This window comes from Carcharodon carcharias, chromosome 12 (genome assembly GCF_017639515.1).
Source record: "Carcharodon carcharias isolate sCarCar2 chromosome 12, sCarCar2.pri, whole genome shotgun sequence".
NCBI lineage: Eukaryota > Metazoa > Chordata > Chondrichthyes > Lamniformes > Lamnidae > Carcharodon > Carcharodon carcharias.
The window spans coordinates 55,832,817-55,850,992 of NC_054478.1; the positions used below are offsets into that span (position 1 = coordinate 55,832,817).

General features: G+C 46.8%; 1 protein-coding gene across 4 annotated transcripts in view; it reads left to right on the forward strand.

Annotated features, from left to right (window-relative positions):
* The window catches only part of cfap221 (cilia and flagella associated protein 221), a 236,769-nt gene extending 226,827 nt beyond the window's left edge, over positions 1-9,942 (forward strand). For all 4 annotated transcript variants that reach the window (XM_041200050.1, XM_041200053.1, XM_041200051.1 and 1 more), the window contains 2 exons: positions 2,075-2,131; positions 9,557-9,942. In XM_041200050.1, coding sequence (XP_041055984.1) covers positions 2,075-2,131; positions 9,557-9,683 — 184 coding nt within the window. In that variant the 3' untranslated portion in view covers positions 9,684-9,942. The remainder of the gene's footprint in view (positions 1-2,074; positions 2,132-9,556) is intronic.
* The last annotated feature ends 8,234 nt before the right edge of the window (positions 9,943-18,176 follow it).

Below are 18,176 nucleotides of genomic sequence, written 5' to 3' on the forward strand. Positions count from 1 at the left end.
ACCTTGGTCCACTCCTCCATCACCCCCTACTCCTCAACCCCCACCTATGACTTCAAGAGCCATTAAGGACCATAAGTACTGGTGGATGGGGAGATATTAATTTTGCTGGAAGATTACACCTTTGAAGTGAATGGTTGACAAGGTGGGGGAGTTGGGAGGTGGATCATGTACAATAGCACGGTTAGCCAAAGTGTTGGGGTTGACATGAAGGGTCCGGTCCATGCACTGCATTTCAGTGTTTAGTTGGACATCAGCAAGTCAATTGTGGCTTCTTCTGGTCCATTACAGTGCACAGTACTCAGCTACAGAGTGCACAAGGGCCTTCACTGATCCCTAATCTTGGCTAAAAACCTCTTGCATGGCACCTTATCGAATCCCTTCTGAAAATCTGAATATAGTACACCCACTGCTTCCCCCTTATCCACCCTGCTAGCTACACCCCCATCTAAAACACTCTAATTTGTCAAGCATGATTTCCCTTTCATAAAGCCTTGTTGACTCTGCTTAATTATGTTGTGATTTTCCAAGTGCTATGTTAATACACGATTAAAAATAGATTCCTGTACTTGGGGTTACATTTAGAAATAAAGGCCAGAATTTTTCAGCCTCTCATGCCAGCAGGGTCTTGTAGACCCACCGATATGAATGGAGATTTCAACGGCTCGCCAGCCCCGCTGCGGGAGAGACTGCCGCGGGGTGGGGTTGGTGGGGGGTGGGGGGTGGGGGGGTGGTGCTGGAAAATTCCAGCCAGCCAAAGATTCTGATGTGACATTGATCTGGATTTTTTGCTTCCTTATCTTAAAGGGTCTTAGGCCACAGAAACACCACAGAGCAATTGTTTCTTTGCAGTTAAGTAGGGAATGTTCCCACTATATTTTAGGATTATATAAATTGGAGGAGGATTACTTTATGGGCTGACTTTTCCCCCCATTGTGGGGGGGGGTTGTGCGGGGGCGGACGGGAGCGAGTGCGAACCCGATCAGCGCCCACGATCGGGTCCGTGCCGCCATTTTATGTGGGCGGGCTAATTAAGGCCTGCCCAACGTGACGCTCACCTAGAAGTGCTGAGTGCTCCCTATGCAGGCATTGGGGGGTGGGTGGGGGGGGATTCCCTGAGTCTGGGCCTGCACTCTTTTGTGCATGCGCGAAAGAGCACAGAAATCTTCCTGAGGTACAGAGCTGCCTCAGGGATATTTGTTTAAGTTTTAAACATCTGAATAAAGTAATTAAAAACTTTTAAAACATGTCCCCCATGTGACAGTGTCACATGAGCTGGGACATGTCAATGAATTCTTAAAATAATTTTAATTGAACTTTTAAACATGTCATGAAACCTCATCCCGCCTGTGGATGAGGTTCCATGAAAAAAAATGCAAAGGCCGCCGGGCTCTTCGCCTGCTCGCCAACCTTAAGGTTGGACGGGCAAGCTCATTTAATTATATCAATTAGTTTTTAACAGGCCTTAATAGGCCTTTGACAGTTCGGCGGCTGTGCAGCTAAATTAGCTGCGCGCCCACCGAACTGAAAATCTAAATGAGCGCAGTGACGTTGGTACACCCGCCCGATCTCACCACGCATCATTTTATGTGTCGGCGAACGGGCCCCGCTCCCGCTCACTGACCAGAAAATTCTCCCCTATATTGCACAATTGTTCTCTTTCATTTAAGTTTGTGCAATACCGACTCCAGCAATCAATATTAGAAAGCTTTTATCTGCAAGTGACATTAGGTAATTTTATTTCCGATTGGGGAACCCCACCTTGTTGACATATTGACTTCCCACCAGCAGCAGATTCATAAAATTAGTGCCATCTGACAGTAATAAAAGAATAGTGCACCTTTACATGGATTGTATCTTTAGTAATCACAAATTTGTGTTTTAGTAACTCATTGCTCTCATTCCTTTATTCATTGTAACCTAATTTTAGAAATCTTTCTGCATATTGAAGTAATACATTCATTTGCTTCCTGACTTGGGAGGACAGGTTCAAAACAAAACAAAAAGCAGGAAATTGCAATTCTTCAAAAAGTATTCGAAAGAATATTAATCACTGATTTGTTTCATTTTCTTTCAGTGAGCTCTCAAAGACTAAACCTTTAGAAATATTTTCTGCTGTTGAACCCATTCCAAGGTAATTATTGCATAAACAGTTGGTAATTAACTGTCCTTTGTCTAAAATATCTAATAACTTCATACAGCAGTTTGTTTTGTATTTTTCTACAAATTTTTAACCAGCGCAACAATGAAAACTGAGTCGTCCCAGAGGTTTCACATCTCCCATCATATGTTTAGATGAAGATCAGCAGAAACCCTGGAAAAAATATGTAAACAATCATGAACACTGTTCCTCTGGGGTTTCTGCCAAAGATACAGATCATGATAAATCTTGTGAAAGTTACTGGCACATAAATTGCTGCTGCGGAGTATTTGTTCTGCTTCTAGCATGGCTCTTTTGTGGATGAAGGGTGTCAAACAAGATCCATTATTTAATAATATTGCTCTTCAAATTGGTGATAAAATGTTTTAAATAGTGATTGTGCTTTTGAAAATGGAAAAGATCTCCCAGTGATAAAATTCAGGACTGTTTTCTGTCTCCAACATTGTTGTTATGAACTCAGCTTTGTCTGCTGAACAATAATGGGCATGAATTTTTTTTGTGCTCTGATATTTGGGCATGGGGCCTGATTCAAGCCCATGCTTGTTGAAAAGAGTGGGTAAGGCACAAAATTTGTCCACGCACCTCATTTCCATGATATACGTGCCAGTGAGGGGTTCCACTGCAGACCCAGTCTCCATTCCTGTGCAAATCTCCTCTGAACAATCCGAGGGATTGAATAGCATTTTCAGAAACCAGGCTGCCTTTCCTTTTTGAAGGCACAGCCCCTATCAAAGGGAAGTTGCAGCAATGCGCTGCAAGCTGCTGGAGAATTGGGCCGGATTTGACACTACCTCACCGATGGGTTTTAAGGTTGGATAAGAGCTCGTAAAATCTAGCTCGTGGCTTTCCCACCAGCTATCCGCCCACCCTCGAACTGTCCAAAATTTTACAGGGGACAGGGGAGGTGTCAGGCAGCCCACACCCTAGGCCCTATTGAGGCCCTTAAGTGGCCATGCGGGAAACCCGGCAGCTTTAGCAGTGTGGTCTGGTGTCGGGCAAGGATTGGGGGGGGGAACCTCCTTTTTGGGCCCCCTGGGCCCATCGGAGGCCAACCACTGTCTTCCTTTAATGCTCAGCACCCACCCCCCCCCCCCCCCCCCCCCCCCCCCCCCCCCCCACCCCCCGCCCCCCACCCCGGTCTCTTGAACCCAGCTCCCCATCCATCTCACCCTCTCACCAGGACGTGTTGGCAGGCTTAGGTGAGACCCCCAACCCCAGTCTTACCTCTGTTCCTCTGTATGGTGGGACTGCCTATTGTCCCAGCAGTGGCACCACTCCCAGTGGTGCTGCTGGGACGACAGAGCTGTCTGTATTCTGATTGTCTGGCAACTCTCGAAGGTGGGTTACCCTACCAAGAGTCTAGCCGTAAAGCAATTAACCCTGCTGCCAGCATTCAATTGCTGAAAGACAGCTGTTAGAACTGTGGGCAGACTGATGTTTTAGCCGGGGTGAGGGATGGGGACATGCAGGTATTACGGCTCCATGTAAAATCCAGTCCATTGTTTGTGGCCATTCATGGAGAAGCAATGCCAGTAAGAAGGAGGGGAAGGAGAGGGCAGCCAGATTTTGAAATCCCATCCTGTACTCACCTGGTCAGAAAGGAGGCCATGTTTCTGGCAAGGAGCAGGAAGCCCTACAAACTAACCCAATGAAGGGAGAGTGCAGATAGAGAGGGTCTTGAATGACCGGAGCGTGACACCATGAATCTGACAGCAGTGCCATTAAAGTTTCAGGACCTCACCCGGGTGATCAAGGTGAATGAATGCATTATGAGCCGAGTTTTTACTCTGATATATGAGTAAGAATGGAGGCCGGCAGGCAGCGGGCATGCTCGTAACTTTGCACATCGGCTGCGTGCCAATTTACCAGCGCCATCACCACAGGATGTTCTGAGGAAGGCCAGGTCAGGGGTGGAATGGCTACTCACCCGCAAGCAGTGTGTAGCTAATTAAAAACAAAAAACTGCGGATGCTGAAAATCCAAAACAAAAACAGAATTACCTGGAAAAACTCAGCAGGTCTGGCAGCATCGGCGGAGAAGAAAAGAGTTGACGTTTCGGGTCCTCACGACCCTTCCACAGAACTGAGTGAATATAAGGAGAGGGGTGATTTCTCCTTATATTCACTCAGTTCTGTGGAAGGGTCGTGAGGACTCGAAACGTCAACTCTTTTCTTCTCCGCCGATGCTGCCAGACCTGCTGAGTTTTTCCAGGTAATTCTGTTTTTGTATTGAAAGTCAGCAGCTTTCCACCAGCTCTGCTGCAGCCACTGGACTAACACTGCATAGCAGCACTAGACCAAGCATGGAGACCATCTCTGGCATGTACTGCAGAGATTCCCCAAGCAATTCAAGCAACAAAATCTCTGCTTCAGGACTCCACTTAATTCATGTGTAACCCCCATGTCCAGGGAGCCATAAGCCATGTGTGGAGTGGGTAACCCTTGTCTCCAAATAGCCAACCTCTTGTCTATTTTGGAGCCCAAAGATGCTATGAATTGCTGACTGCCACAGAATTAAAGCATTATGCGTGCTGCCAGTATAGCGAGCATTCAGCAAAATGAATTTCTTTGTGTGGTCTCACACAAACTGCACATTGACTGAGTGGTATCCCCTGCTGTTACAGTATTGTTTCCCTTTGACGAGGGCCTGCAAAGCCAACTGCATGCAGTCAGTGCTGTCCTGCACCATTAGGAAGCTTGCTATCCTAGCAAATAAACATGCCCTTTCATTCTGGTTTTACCTGCTCAGGTAGAAGAGGATAAAGTCCCCTCTCCTCCTATAGAGCGCCTCTGCCACCTCTCAGATACTACTGTGGACAGCGGATTGCCAGCCCCTAGAAAGAACCAGTTGTGAAGAATGAAAAACAAAAACAGAATTACCTGGAAAAACTCAGCAGGTCTGGCAGCATCATTGATGCTGCCAGACCTGCTGAGTTTTTCCAGGTAATTCTGTTTTTGTTTGGTATTTCCAGCATCCGCAGTTTTTTGTTTTTGTTTTTATCTCTGTGAAGAATGAAAGGCTGACAGTTATCTTCATAATCACTGGGTTGTCCTCACCCTGATTTGAGGCTCCAGATCTTCATGAAGGAGATGACACGACACCATCATTACCCCTTTACTGAAGCAAAGCCTCCGGAGACATTGGGCAAAATCGTCCCAAATATGTAGTACATGCGGTAGCGGACGAGAGAAACGACGTTTTACCTGCCACTCGTAATAGTGGCTTCCCATGCCATATCACCCTAATCCCACAGCATTGATTATCCATTCCCAGGAAACACACCAATTCAATCACGGGCAGGCTCTCATTCGCCCACCATGCAATCACCTCGCCGCTTCATCACGCCAGACGCCATATTTAAAATGCAGCCATGCACACACTTCCCAGTGTTTCCAGCACACGACTGCTGCAAAGAAGATGTGGCCCCGAAAAGGCAAGAAGACTGCAGACTCCCAGTTTAATGACGCACCTCTCGAGTGCCTTTTGGATTTAGTGGAGGCCCTCTGTGATGTCCTCTACCTCCGCTCTGGTTGCAGGATGGGCAGCAGCATCACTAATCCAGAATGGGAGGCGGTGGCAGCGGTGGTCAGCAGCAGTGCCCTGCAAAAGAGGACAGCCACCCAGTGCTGCAACAGGATGAATGGTCTCATCAATTCTGCCAGGGTAACTCACTCTTCTCATCACTCTCAACTCTCACACTCACAAACCCATCACACACCCACAGGGAACACCTCAAGGGACAACACCACTAACTCTCACACACACACTCACATCTTCCTCAGGCTTATATCCTCTGGAACCCGCATCCTCAACCTGTCCTTATCTCCACTCACCACACAAACATTCCACACAGTGCCATATATCGTACAGGATAAGCCTGCTTACAACAGCAGGGAGAGGTCCCAGAGTGGTGGTGGAGGAGGAGGCGGGTTTAGCCGAGCTCCCCAGAACTCGTAGGACTGCTGGGGAAGAGGCATCTGTGTGGTCTGAGTCAGATGACCAGCCTCTGGATTTGGCCTTCACACTCATTGTGGAGAGTCAGTAGAAGGCAGGGGAACATCACACAGAGGTATTTGAAGCCTTCAACAGAGTGGCACACAAGTGAGAAGTGTATATCCGCCTGCTCTCTGATGAAGTGGTGCCCACATGTGCATGTATAGAGGTCTCCATGAGAAGGATGGCTGATACCATGGAGATCCTGGTCCAGCAGAACGCGGAAATATGTGCAGACCTGCATTCCATCATGGTAGCCATGGGTGAGATCCTGCAGTGGCGATACAAGAGGGAAACTGGGCAGCTGGACACCCCTGCGTCATCCACACAGGAATCTCAGAGGCTGCCCACTCCATCCAAGTCCCCTTTGCCTGTGACCCCCTCAACTTCGTCCTCTGTCATCACAGAGGAAGCAGCTGGTGCACAGGAGGACAGCCAAAGCAAGCCGGGCTCCCAAGGCCTCGCCTCTCCAGAGGACCCATGCCGAAGGCATCAGAGGCAGCAGGGCCAACCATTTTACAGGCTCTCTCCATCCCTGCTGTAGATGTCAGGGCAGCAACTAGCAGCCTAAGGAGTTTAAAAGTTAAGAAATTCTGATCACAGTTGATTGCCTGGGTGAACATATTTTGTCCCTTTGCAATCTGGAAATATGTTCAATATATTCACTTGCACTAAATAACATATAATGGTGTCTGGATATATAACATATATAACATATAGTGATTCTGGAGGGAGAAGTGTGTGTGGCAGGGCTTTCGGAGTCTCGTACAAGCACTCTCCCATGCATGTGGATTCTTCCCATATCACACTCATCTCAATGTCCTGAACATTTTCAGTGCTGCCTGCTGGGGTTCGCTTTCATTTGACCATCTGAGCTAACCTGCATCTCTGCCCACCCATTCATCACACTCCCATGCAGCACCTGATCTCGCCCACCACGACTCTCGCTTCACTTTCAATTTAGCCAGCATGGTAGTGCTACAGTTTTTCTTTTGCTTGCCATCCTTTGAACTCCCCCAATCATCCATTTCCTTTCTGTCATCACTGAGGACCCCTTAAGCATCACTTTCCACCTTCTCTCCACAACCTGCCAAAACCCTTTTCTTTCGGGGATGTCCTGGTGAACTTCCTTCCCGAAAATTGCACCCCCATCCACATTAACTTCCCCAATTTCCTCCTTTCCACACCTTGGGTCTGTGTCTGCCTCCGAGTCCCCACTAACCATCCTTACTGTCCGTTCTATCGATACCATCGTACCCTCACCCTCCCACCTTACCGCCTCACTCCACCCTTGGTCATTCTCACCATTCCCTTGCATCACGCCCACTCTCAGCTCACTCCCCAGGAGGCAGTCATGGATTCATCAGAGCCCTCCCTTGCATGTTTGCCAGGACATGCCCCCTCAGGACTCCTTCCTCACTTGGAACTACTTCCCCCCTTGGATCTTCAGAACTACTTCCTCCCACTGACAGCCTCCCCCTTATTCTGTTCCCGCCTTCCACTTAGTCCTTCCCCCTTCCTGACTCCTTCAGACACCCTTCTTCCTCCAGCCTTACCCCTTCCCCATTCCCACCTCCTTACTCCACCCTTACTTCTTCCTCCACCTTTACTCACTCCCCTCTCCGCACTCCTTCCTCCATCCACACTCCTTCCTTCCTCTGCACTCCTTCCTCCCCTGAACTCCTTCCATCCCCTGGACTCCTTCCATTCCCTGGATTCCTTCCACTCTCTGGACTCCTTCCCCCTTCCGAACATCTTCCCTTACACCTTCCACCCCCTTACACCTACCTCCCCAGTTGCCGTCTTTTCCCCCATTACCCCCTCCTTACCATAGTCCCTCCCTCCCCTCCCAACATCACCCCCCTCTCTTGTCACCTTTGTTCTCTCCCTCCCAGCTCCGTCACCTTTGTTTTCTCCCTCCCAACCTCACCCCCCGACACCTCCATTTCCCCCTCCCAACCTCATCCTCTTGACAGCTGTTCCTCTCCCAGTCAATCCTAGACTTTCCTCTCCCTCTTCCCGGTACATCTTCCTCTCCCAAACACTGCTGGACCTTCCTCTCCACCCCCTCGACCATCATCCATTGTGAGCAGACCCTCAACGGTGACTTTCCACCTTCTGCAAGCTGCTTCGCAGTGGAGCCATGTCCATGATAAATCACCCAGCATGCCATGGACATTCCTCCAGGGTCCCATTATCGTCGGGCTCCATCACCTTCTGCTCCTCGGATATCCACAATGTGAGCAAGGCCCTGGTGGTAAGGCCCAACTTCTGCACATCACTCTTGTCAAGACGTGTTCTGAACCGGCATGTTTTCCCACCAATGTGGGCAGACGATCCAGCATGGGAGGATGTTTCAGGTGGGCTGCCCTTATAACAATATGCTGATGTTTTGCGATGAGGTTCCCGACATCTGACGGTGGGAAACATGGATCGCCATTGATGAGCAGAGTGGATGATTGCAAACTGGTTTCAGGACATCGTGAAACTGATTTTTGGCCTTCTTGCCCTATTGTCCGCTCACTCCACTGAAAGCGCCCGTGCCAGTGGGCATGGAAAATTCCACCCATTGTTCTTTCTTAATCCCAACATAGAAGTGGATGCCCTCTCAGCATACAACCTTCTAAAGAGAGTCCTCCTTCTCTTCCCCCCACGTGAAGATTCCCCTCTCTGCCTCCTTCTCTGCCTGTTCTGCTCAATTTGCAGAATGTGTGGTAGTGCAGTCTTTGCCCCCATACTTATACTAGACAGTGTAATTCTCTGCTTCTCTTTGGTCAGCATCTCATCCAGCAACTCACCACAGTGCTTCTACTAACATTGCCTGAGCTGTAAGACCATCTCTGGTGCAATCTGTTGAGTCGCCCTTTGCATAGGCTCAGAACAGGGCCATCTTGCTGCATATGCTCGTTATTTCAGGAGTGAATAAGGAAGACATTTCCCTTCACATTATTTGGTTGCTTTTAGTATTTGTGCATGACATCAGCTTGCCGACATGATCTCTATCTCTTTGGGCATACATGGGTCTGTCCCCTGCATGTGTCACTCTAGTTGGCTCATACTGTGGCCAGTGGTGCCTCCTGCAGGTGGGCCTGCACAATGCCGCTAGAAGTTAGAAGCAAATGAATTTTGCAGCTAATAAGTTCAATATTTTCTTAACTCATTCCATTGGAATGCTATTAATTGTAAGTTACTAATGTTAAAGTGACATCACCCTAGAAGATCTTCCGATCTTCCACAGCAACTCTGGCGGACAATCAGCAGAAACCCCAGAGAAACCATTTCCTCAGGTTTTCCACAGATTTTGCACCAAAGTTAATGTGGGAAGTCAGGGAACACCTGCAAAAATTCTACCCCACCATGTTTATTCCCAGCAGTGCTAATTTGTGATAATCTGTATATTTTCAGGGAAAAACGAGAAGAGCAACTGAATCTTTGGCTAGCGTCCAATAACAACCAGCTGGGATCAAATACTCAATTGCGGGTCGAGCACCTGAAAGGGATATGTGTCAACAAGCAGTTGCTTCTTAACTGAATCCTGCTTTCAATACTACACTGCAATTCCAGACCACGACAGTTACATTTTTACTTTTTAAAGACCAACTCTGCTGCTTTGCATCTAATCATTATAAGACTTGCAATCAAGTTTTAAAGCTTACTGATTGAGCAAAATTATTTGTAAAATGACAGACTGTAGCATTATTATGGACTAGGAACTCACCAGGAAATTTGTGTGCCCATATTAAAAATAAATGTAGATTAAAACCATTGTATATAAAGTTCAAGCTGAGAATTAACTTTACAATTTCATTATTCTCATTCTGATGTTGTACATTTCATTTGCATTCCATTTTGAAAAAACAATAAGTTATAGTGAAGATAGATTTATTTCAGCACAACCTATTATGTCTGCAATCCTGTAATTCCAACACAGATGGAAAAGAACCCTCTAGAAAATGGCATAAATGGCAAAAGCAGCATGCACATAAAAAAACAAGTACTTGATTGAGGGTATTATTGCCACCCATCAAACTCTTTCTTCATAGTTTCAGTCCATGTCTCTTTGATGTAGAATTAGTGATTATATTTACTATGTTGGGCAGGATTTTGTGTTTTGGGTTGGGACCTGGACTTTGAGATCAAATGCAGATCTCGACTCCGCACCATGCCAGAAACAGTAACCTGACATTGATTTTGGTTGGTTTGGACAATTAGTGGCCAGAAGGCATTCTTGGTGCCAACTGTCCAGCATGTGAGCTGCTGATGCCTGCAGAGAGAGACAGCACATCACAACGGAGGCATCATCTGAAGGCCAGATCAAAATATTTAATTTAACGGAGGCCATAGCTGCCTGGCTGTGATCACAGAGAGGCAATTCCTCCACTGGATGGTCAGTGGCTGTAGTTGTGGGCCTGACAGCTATGCGAGTGCAGGTAGGATCCCTAACAGGATAAAATGTGGCCCTTTACCCCATGCCAAAGGCTGACTTTCTTAACTAGCCATGTTTCAGCTGCTGTGTGGAGCCTGGCTGTAGACTGGAAAGGGAGAGGGACCTTAATAGGCCCTTAATTACTTTAGTTAGCTATCCACATCTTGCTGCCAGCAAACTGACATACCAACCAGCAACCTGAAATTACATGCCTGCCCACCTCTGTTCTCACCCATTGGCCTCTGAAAATCCCGCTCATTAAAGTTTAATTTATCCACATCTCTTAGATTCCTGAAAATCTCAGTAAGATCTGCTCTAAGCATTCTTCTACTTAGCGTACACATAATCAACTTTAATTTACCCTCATTATATTCTTGCTAATTCCAGTAATGATACCAGCAGGTCAGCCTGATCATTGTTTTTACAAGTTCATTCCTACTTCCTGGGAATTATGCACCATTCCACTGGTTATACATGATAAGATCGTGTTTTTTTTTAATGCTGCTACATATGCCAATGATTTCAGTAAACTATGCATGACTGTCCTAGGCCCATTCTGTGTTGTGTCCTGTTGATTGATTCCATTTATCTTCTAGCTCCAACTTTTCAAGAATAGTAAAATTGAGGTATCAATCATTATTGGTGCTGACACACCGATTTCTCCACAGAGGCCTGGTTTTGACAAATTGTACATGGCAAGCCATCCCTTTCATTTCAGTCTGGTACCTGTTTTTAGAAGTCACTTTTTTTCCATACTGGGAGTTACAACATTGACCTAGCTAACGTTTATACAGTAATTCATTATTCACTCTAAGTACGAAAGTTGTACATTCAAGCCTCATTCCAGGTACAAGATCTCGCTGACATTCCAGTAGAGTAATAATGGAGTGCTGCACTGTTGGAGGTGCTGCCTTTCAGATGAGGCATTAACAAAGACCCTGTTATGTATTCGCCAGGTTGCTGTATATCTTATATGTCTGATTTATCTCAAAACAATGCAGAGATGACACTAATTCCAAACCTACAACAGATTAATTTACGATACTTTAAAACATCGCAGAATTTACAGGATTTTCTATGCACACATGGGGCAGAATCTTGTTGAGACGTTAGTGGGGCTTGCCTGCTGGCTGGAGAGCCAGCAAGAAACCCATGCTGCCTCTTTTTGGGAAGGACGACCGAATCACACAGGCACTGGAGTCTGAAGATTGCAGAGCAATCCAGACCACAGGTAAATAATGTTGGGGTGAGTTTTGTGGGGTGGAAGGTCATGGGTTGCGGGTTGAAAGCAAGAGCAGTGGTTGGCACTCAGCAGGACCCCCTTCCCGATTCCAGTCCCTCAATCAGGCACTCAATCACTCATGCACCATCCCCACCCATTCACTCATGCCTTCTCTCCAATCAGCCCCAACTCATACAGCTTTCTCCTTCTCCACCATCCCCTTACCTGGATTTCATCACATTGCCTGAATGTGGGAAAGCTCCCACCCCAGCCCAACACCTTCAACCCCCACTGCCGACTCGGGCCTACCACCAGCAGCCTACTGCCAGACCTGGGACCCTGGCTAGACCTTCCCCCCCACTACTGATTCAGGCTACTGCCTCCCATCAAACCCAGAACGCTGGCTGGACCTTAGCCCCCTAACACCGATTTGGGCCTGCAGCGTGGACCACACCCCCACTCTCACCCCAGCCCCACACCCTTACCTGCTTTATTCTTCTGCCCAAGTGCCTCCCTGTGGTGAAACTCGTACCCCTTTGAGAGTGAGTGTTTCTGGAATCCGTACCCCAGTAAAGGTCAGTGTCTGTTGAACCCTTACCCCAGTGAGAGTCAGTGTGTGGGGAACCCATACCGCAGTGACAGTCAGTCTGTGTGGAACCCTTACGCCAGTGGAAGTCAGTGTCTGTGGAACCTTTACCCCAGTGAGAGTCAGTGTGTAGGAAACCCATACCTCTGACAGCTCTGACAGTCAGTCTGTGTGGAACCCTTACCCCAGTGGCAGTCAGTGTCTGTGGAACCTTTACCCCAGTGAGAGTCAGTGTGTAGGAAACCCATACCTCTGACAGTCAGTCTTTGTGGAACCTTTACTCCAGTGACGGTGTCTGTGGAATCCCTATCCCAGTGAGAGTCAGCGTTTGTGGAACCTGTACCTCAGTGAGAGTCATTGTGTAGAATCCATACCCCAGTGAGAGTCAGTATCTCCAGAACCCTTACCCCAGTGAGAGTCAGTGTGTAGAAACCATCCATTTCTCCACCCTTTCCCCAACCTGGATTTCGCCATTTTTCCCCAATGCGGGAGAACTCCCAAACCTCCTCACCCAAACACCGCCTCGACCCACACTTGTCTGCCACTAGCTCGGGGCGACTGCCAGCCCCCTACCACTGACCTGGGATCTTGATTGGACCCTCCCCCTGGCACCAACTCAGTCCTAATGTCCATCAGTAACCTGCCTTTTCTGATATCCAGAATCATCCAGGTATCTAACATGGGTGAAATGGCGGAGGATGATCCTTTGAAAGCAAAGGCTGGTGGGGTGATAAGTGAGGACAACCACCATGGGTGGAAAACTTCGACTGTCCACCAATATTCATTACAAGCCTACCAACTCCCACAGCTGCCTCAACTACAGCTCCTCACACTCCACTTCCTGTAAGGACTCCATCCCATTCTCTCAGTTCCTTCGCCTCCGTCTCATCTGCTCTGATGATGCCACTTTCCAAAACAGTTCCTCTGACATGTCTTCCTTCTTCCCTAACCAAGGTTTTCCACCCACGGTGGTTGACAGGGCCCTCAACCATGTCCGGCCCATCTCCCACGCATCCATCCTCACACCTTCCTCTCCCCCCCAGAACCATGATAGGTTCCCCCTTGTCCTCACGTCACCCCACCAGCCGCCCCATTCAAAGGAACGTCCTCCGCCATTTCCACCAACTCCAGCATGATGCCACGACCAACCACATCTTCCCTTCACCCCCCCACCCCAGGCGGCTTTCCGCAGGGATCGTTCCCTCCAGGACACCCTGGTCCACTCCTCCATCACCCCCTACACCTCAACCCCCTCCCATAGCACCTGCACATGCAACAGCAGAAGGTGCAACACCTGCCCCTTCTCTTTCCCCCTCCTCACTGTCCAAGGGCCCAAACACTCCTTTCAAGTGAAGCAGCGCTTCACTTGCACTTCCCTCAATTTAGTCTACTGCATTTGCTACTCCCAATGCGGTCTCCGCTACATTGGAGAGACCAAACGCAGACTGGGTGAACGCTTTGCGGAACACGTTCGGTCTGTCCACAAGCATGACCCAGACCTCCCTGTTGCTGGCCATTTCAACACTCCACCCTGCTCTCAAGCCCACATGTCCATCCTTGGCCTGCTGCATTGTTCGAGTGAAGCTCAACACAAACTGGAGGAACAGCACCTTATCTTCCGACTAGGCACTTTACAGTCTTCCGGACTTATTATTGAGTTCAACAATTTCAGATCATGAACTCTCTCCTCCATCCCCACCCCCTTTCCGATCCCCCTTTTTCCAATAATTTATAATTTTTTTTTACAAATATATTTTTCTTTTCCCATCTATTTTTAAATTTATTTCAATCTATTGTTTCATCTCCACCTTTTAGCCCATTTCGATCCCTTCCCCCCACCCCACCCCCACTAGGGCCATGTGTCACTAGCTTGTCCTGCTTGCTGCCCTTAATGTCCCCATTAGCGCATTCCTTAGATGATATCACCACCATCAACACTCCTTTGTCCTTTTGCCTATGACATCTTTGGCAGTCTCTTCATGGCCTCCGCCTATCACTGGCCCCCTATCGAGCTCTACCTGTCCCACCCCCCTCTACCAGCTTATATTTCATCTCACTTCTATATGTCCTAGTTCTGATGAAGGGTCATACTGACTCGAAACGCAGATTTTGTCAGACCTGCTGAGTTTTTCCAGGTATTTTTGTTTTTGTTGTATATGTGCATACGGTATCAGCGGCCATCATTGCGGCTATCTTGCGTTGGCAGGAGACACAGTGAATATAGACTGAGAGTAGCAAGATTTACAGTAAATTTTATAAGTCAATAGTTAAGTATCAGTTAGAGTATTGTACCCAATTCTGGATACCAGACATTAAGAAGGCTGCCAAGGCCTTGAAGCAGTGTTGACGTGTTTTACTGGAATAGTACCAGAAATGAGAGATTTTACATATGTGGAGAAGCAAGAGGAACTAGGGTTCTTCTCTCTCCAGCAGAGAAGATTGAGATTTAATAGAGGCATTCAAAATAGAGGAGTTTTGATACAATTGATTGAAGAAAAACTGTTTCTGGTAGCAGGAAAGTTGGGAACCAGAGGGCATAGATTTAAGATAATTTGCAAAAGGATCAGGGAGAGAATGAGGAGATTTTTATGCAGTGAATTGTTCTGATCTGGAATGCGCTGTCAGAAGGAGTGTTGGAAGCAGATTTACTAAATAACCTTCAGTTCTTGGTGGCACTAGGGCTGCATTTTCCTTGTATAGTTCTCAGTAGTGTACAAGACCATTCACTTTTATATTATTTTTCATTCTTTATTACAATGCTGAGCCAGAGTTACCTCATGGGCAGGATCTTCCGGTCAGCGAGCAGGGGCGGGGCCCGCTCGCCGAAGCGTAAAATGATGCAGGATGACGAAGACTGGAACTCCTGACGTCACCCTGCGTCATTTCCATTTTCAGGTCAGCGGGGGCACAGCTGAGTGAGCTGCCAGCCAGCCGACCTGTCAATGGCCTATTGAGGCCATTGAAAAAGTAATTAAGGTCATTAATGGACCTGCCCATCCGACCTTAAGGTTCTGAAGCCTGGCGGGCTTCATAAAAAGCATGAAACCTCATCCACGGACAGGGTGAGGTTTCATGAGGGTTTTTAAATCTTTTAAGAAAGGTTTCAATGAAACCTATGGACATATTCCAACTCATGTGACAATGTCACATTTCCACATGGCAGGGAAATTTTTTAAACATGTTTAATAAAAGTTTTAAATCGGAGCTGATCTCCCTGACGCAACACTTAGCCTTAGTGAAAGAGCGCACTCCCGGCTGAGGGAATCCCCCACCTGCCCACACAGGCAGCGCATTGTATAAAATAGCGGCACGCCCCCAATCAGGGGCGCCGATCAGAGGCACGCCCACCCCCGCACTTCCCCCCCCCCCCAATGGGGGGAAAATTTTCCCCCATATATCATCCATTATTGTGACACATTAATGATAGGATCTGTTTACATTGCATAATCCCCAATAATCAGAAATATTTCTTTCTATTACAATTTATTAATCAACTTAAATGTAATAATCAATGGCTAGGATGGTCACAGCAAGATTCTCTTCTACTGGAAATCTAATGAAGCAATTCAAATGTAGTATGCTTTAGGGTGTTAATGTATCAAACATTCTCTTCAAAAAAATTTTAAAGTAAAAGTAGTTGCACTGTGATGTGTTGATGTCACTTTTATATGCAATAAAACTATAAATGAAATGGCATCCACACTTGTGGTATAAAAAGTTTCTTCTTATTAAGAGAACACAACAGAGCTCTCAGATATAAACACTCCAAATCTGTTCTAAGTCATGTTACCCTCATGATGTCAAATTGTTAATAAATGTGATAAATTGCAGTTTTACAAGGACTCTGTCATTTATTTGACCTTTTCATAGTTGTTCTGAATACTCCCTAATTTTAATAAAGCTATCCTGTTAGCAGAAAGGACATGCAGAGAAACACACACAGATAGCCCTATAAATTCAGTGGCATGCACCCATTTTTGGGCATTAACCAATCTACTAAGCCCCAATATGGTGGGCAGTAGGGAAGGCTGCATGAACCAGCAACAAAATTTAAAGGAAGGAATAACACATGGAAATTAAGGTCCTCTGCTTTTTGCAGCAGCCATATTCAATTTTTGACTGCCCCAGTGTGACGCTTGACATGTGTTGCACTTGCACAGCAGAGTGCTGCACTAGCCAGCATGAAAGCCCCACACTACTGCTCTTTAAAGGGACCATGCAATACTTACAGGTTACTTGCTGGTTTTTTATTTCTGGATGTAGTTTGACTTCTGAGTGCTTTTTGGTATGTTGTAGCACTCCAGAAAATTCACTTCGTCTGCACAGTCACAGAGAGAGGTTTGGCCGGACTTTTACTGTTGTTAGCCTGGCTCAGTGGTAGCACTCTCACATCTGAGGCTGAAGTTGTGGCTTTAATTTCCACTCCAGAGACTTGAACACAAAAATTGAGGCTGACACTCCATTGCAGTACTAAGGGAGTGCTGCACTATCACCAGTGCCAACTTTCAGATGGGGCTTAGAAAATCCAGTCTCTGTCTGCCTTCCCAGGTGGACATAAAAGATGCCATGGCGCTATTTTGAAAAAAAGCAGGGCAGGTAACCCTGATGTCCTGGCTCCTATTTATCCCTCAGTCAACAATCAAAAATAGATTATTTGGTCATTATCACATTGCTGTTTGTGGGAGCTCGCTGTATGCATATTGGCTGCTGCTTTGCATGCATTACAATAGTGGCTACTCTTCAAAAAGTACCTTATTGGCTACAAAGTGCTTTGGGATGTCCTGAGGTTGTGAAAAGCCCTATATAAATGAAAGGCTTTTTTGTTATTGTTGCCCTTTGCACCACAAATACTTGGGCTGTAAATGTGGGCGATTTCATAGGACTGCTTTTGGGGCTAGAGGATGAGGGGAACAAGGAAGATCTGGACAAACTGCCACAGTGGTGAACACTGAACAGGATATATCTACAGAGGGTCATCAGTGAGAACTTCTTCATCAACTTTACTCAGAAACAAGGTGAATGTAAGCCTTTGCTTCACTAAGGGGGCTGTCACTGAGCTATGTCACCTGCTGCAGCTCAAATTGAAAAAGATTGCATTCTTTCAAGCTACAATTCGATCGAAACCACAGGCAAAATATTGTGCAGGTCTGATTCTGTTATCCCAATGCTGTGATGATTCATTCTACACCAGTCCTTAGCATTGCCTTTATACTAATCAAGCAACCACATTAAGGTTAGTTATTGGGCGATAAGTGTGATCTCCAGATATGGCTCCTGTCTACAATGGCTACAATAAGAGCACAAAGAACATTATCAAACATGTTCAAGTGACACATCCACAGCCTGGATCATTCAGGAAGAGCTTTAGTACACCCTTGATCGGGATATCAAGATTTATGATTGTCTGCTTCATGCTCCACAAACGTCACCAACATGATGGACAAACCCTAACCTGAGTAGCAAAAAATATAGGATAAGGAGTGGGAAGAGGAGGCAGAAGAGGAGGAGGTGAGACAGTGACCACTAAAACCCCATCTGCCTGAGATATCAGTAACAAGCTCATTGAGGATTGTTTCACCTAAGCCAACCCTCCCAATCTGGCAGGGGGATGGGAACCTGAGCGGGGAGACACAAGAGAGGGAATCAAAGATAGGAATGAAAGACAGAAAAGTAGAAAGCAAAAGTGGAAGGCAGGGGAAACAAGGGCTAGCAGTAAATAGGGCCATAATGCAAAATAAAATGGATAAAAATGTTAAAAAGACAAGGCACTGTATCTGAATGCATGGAGCAT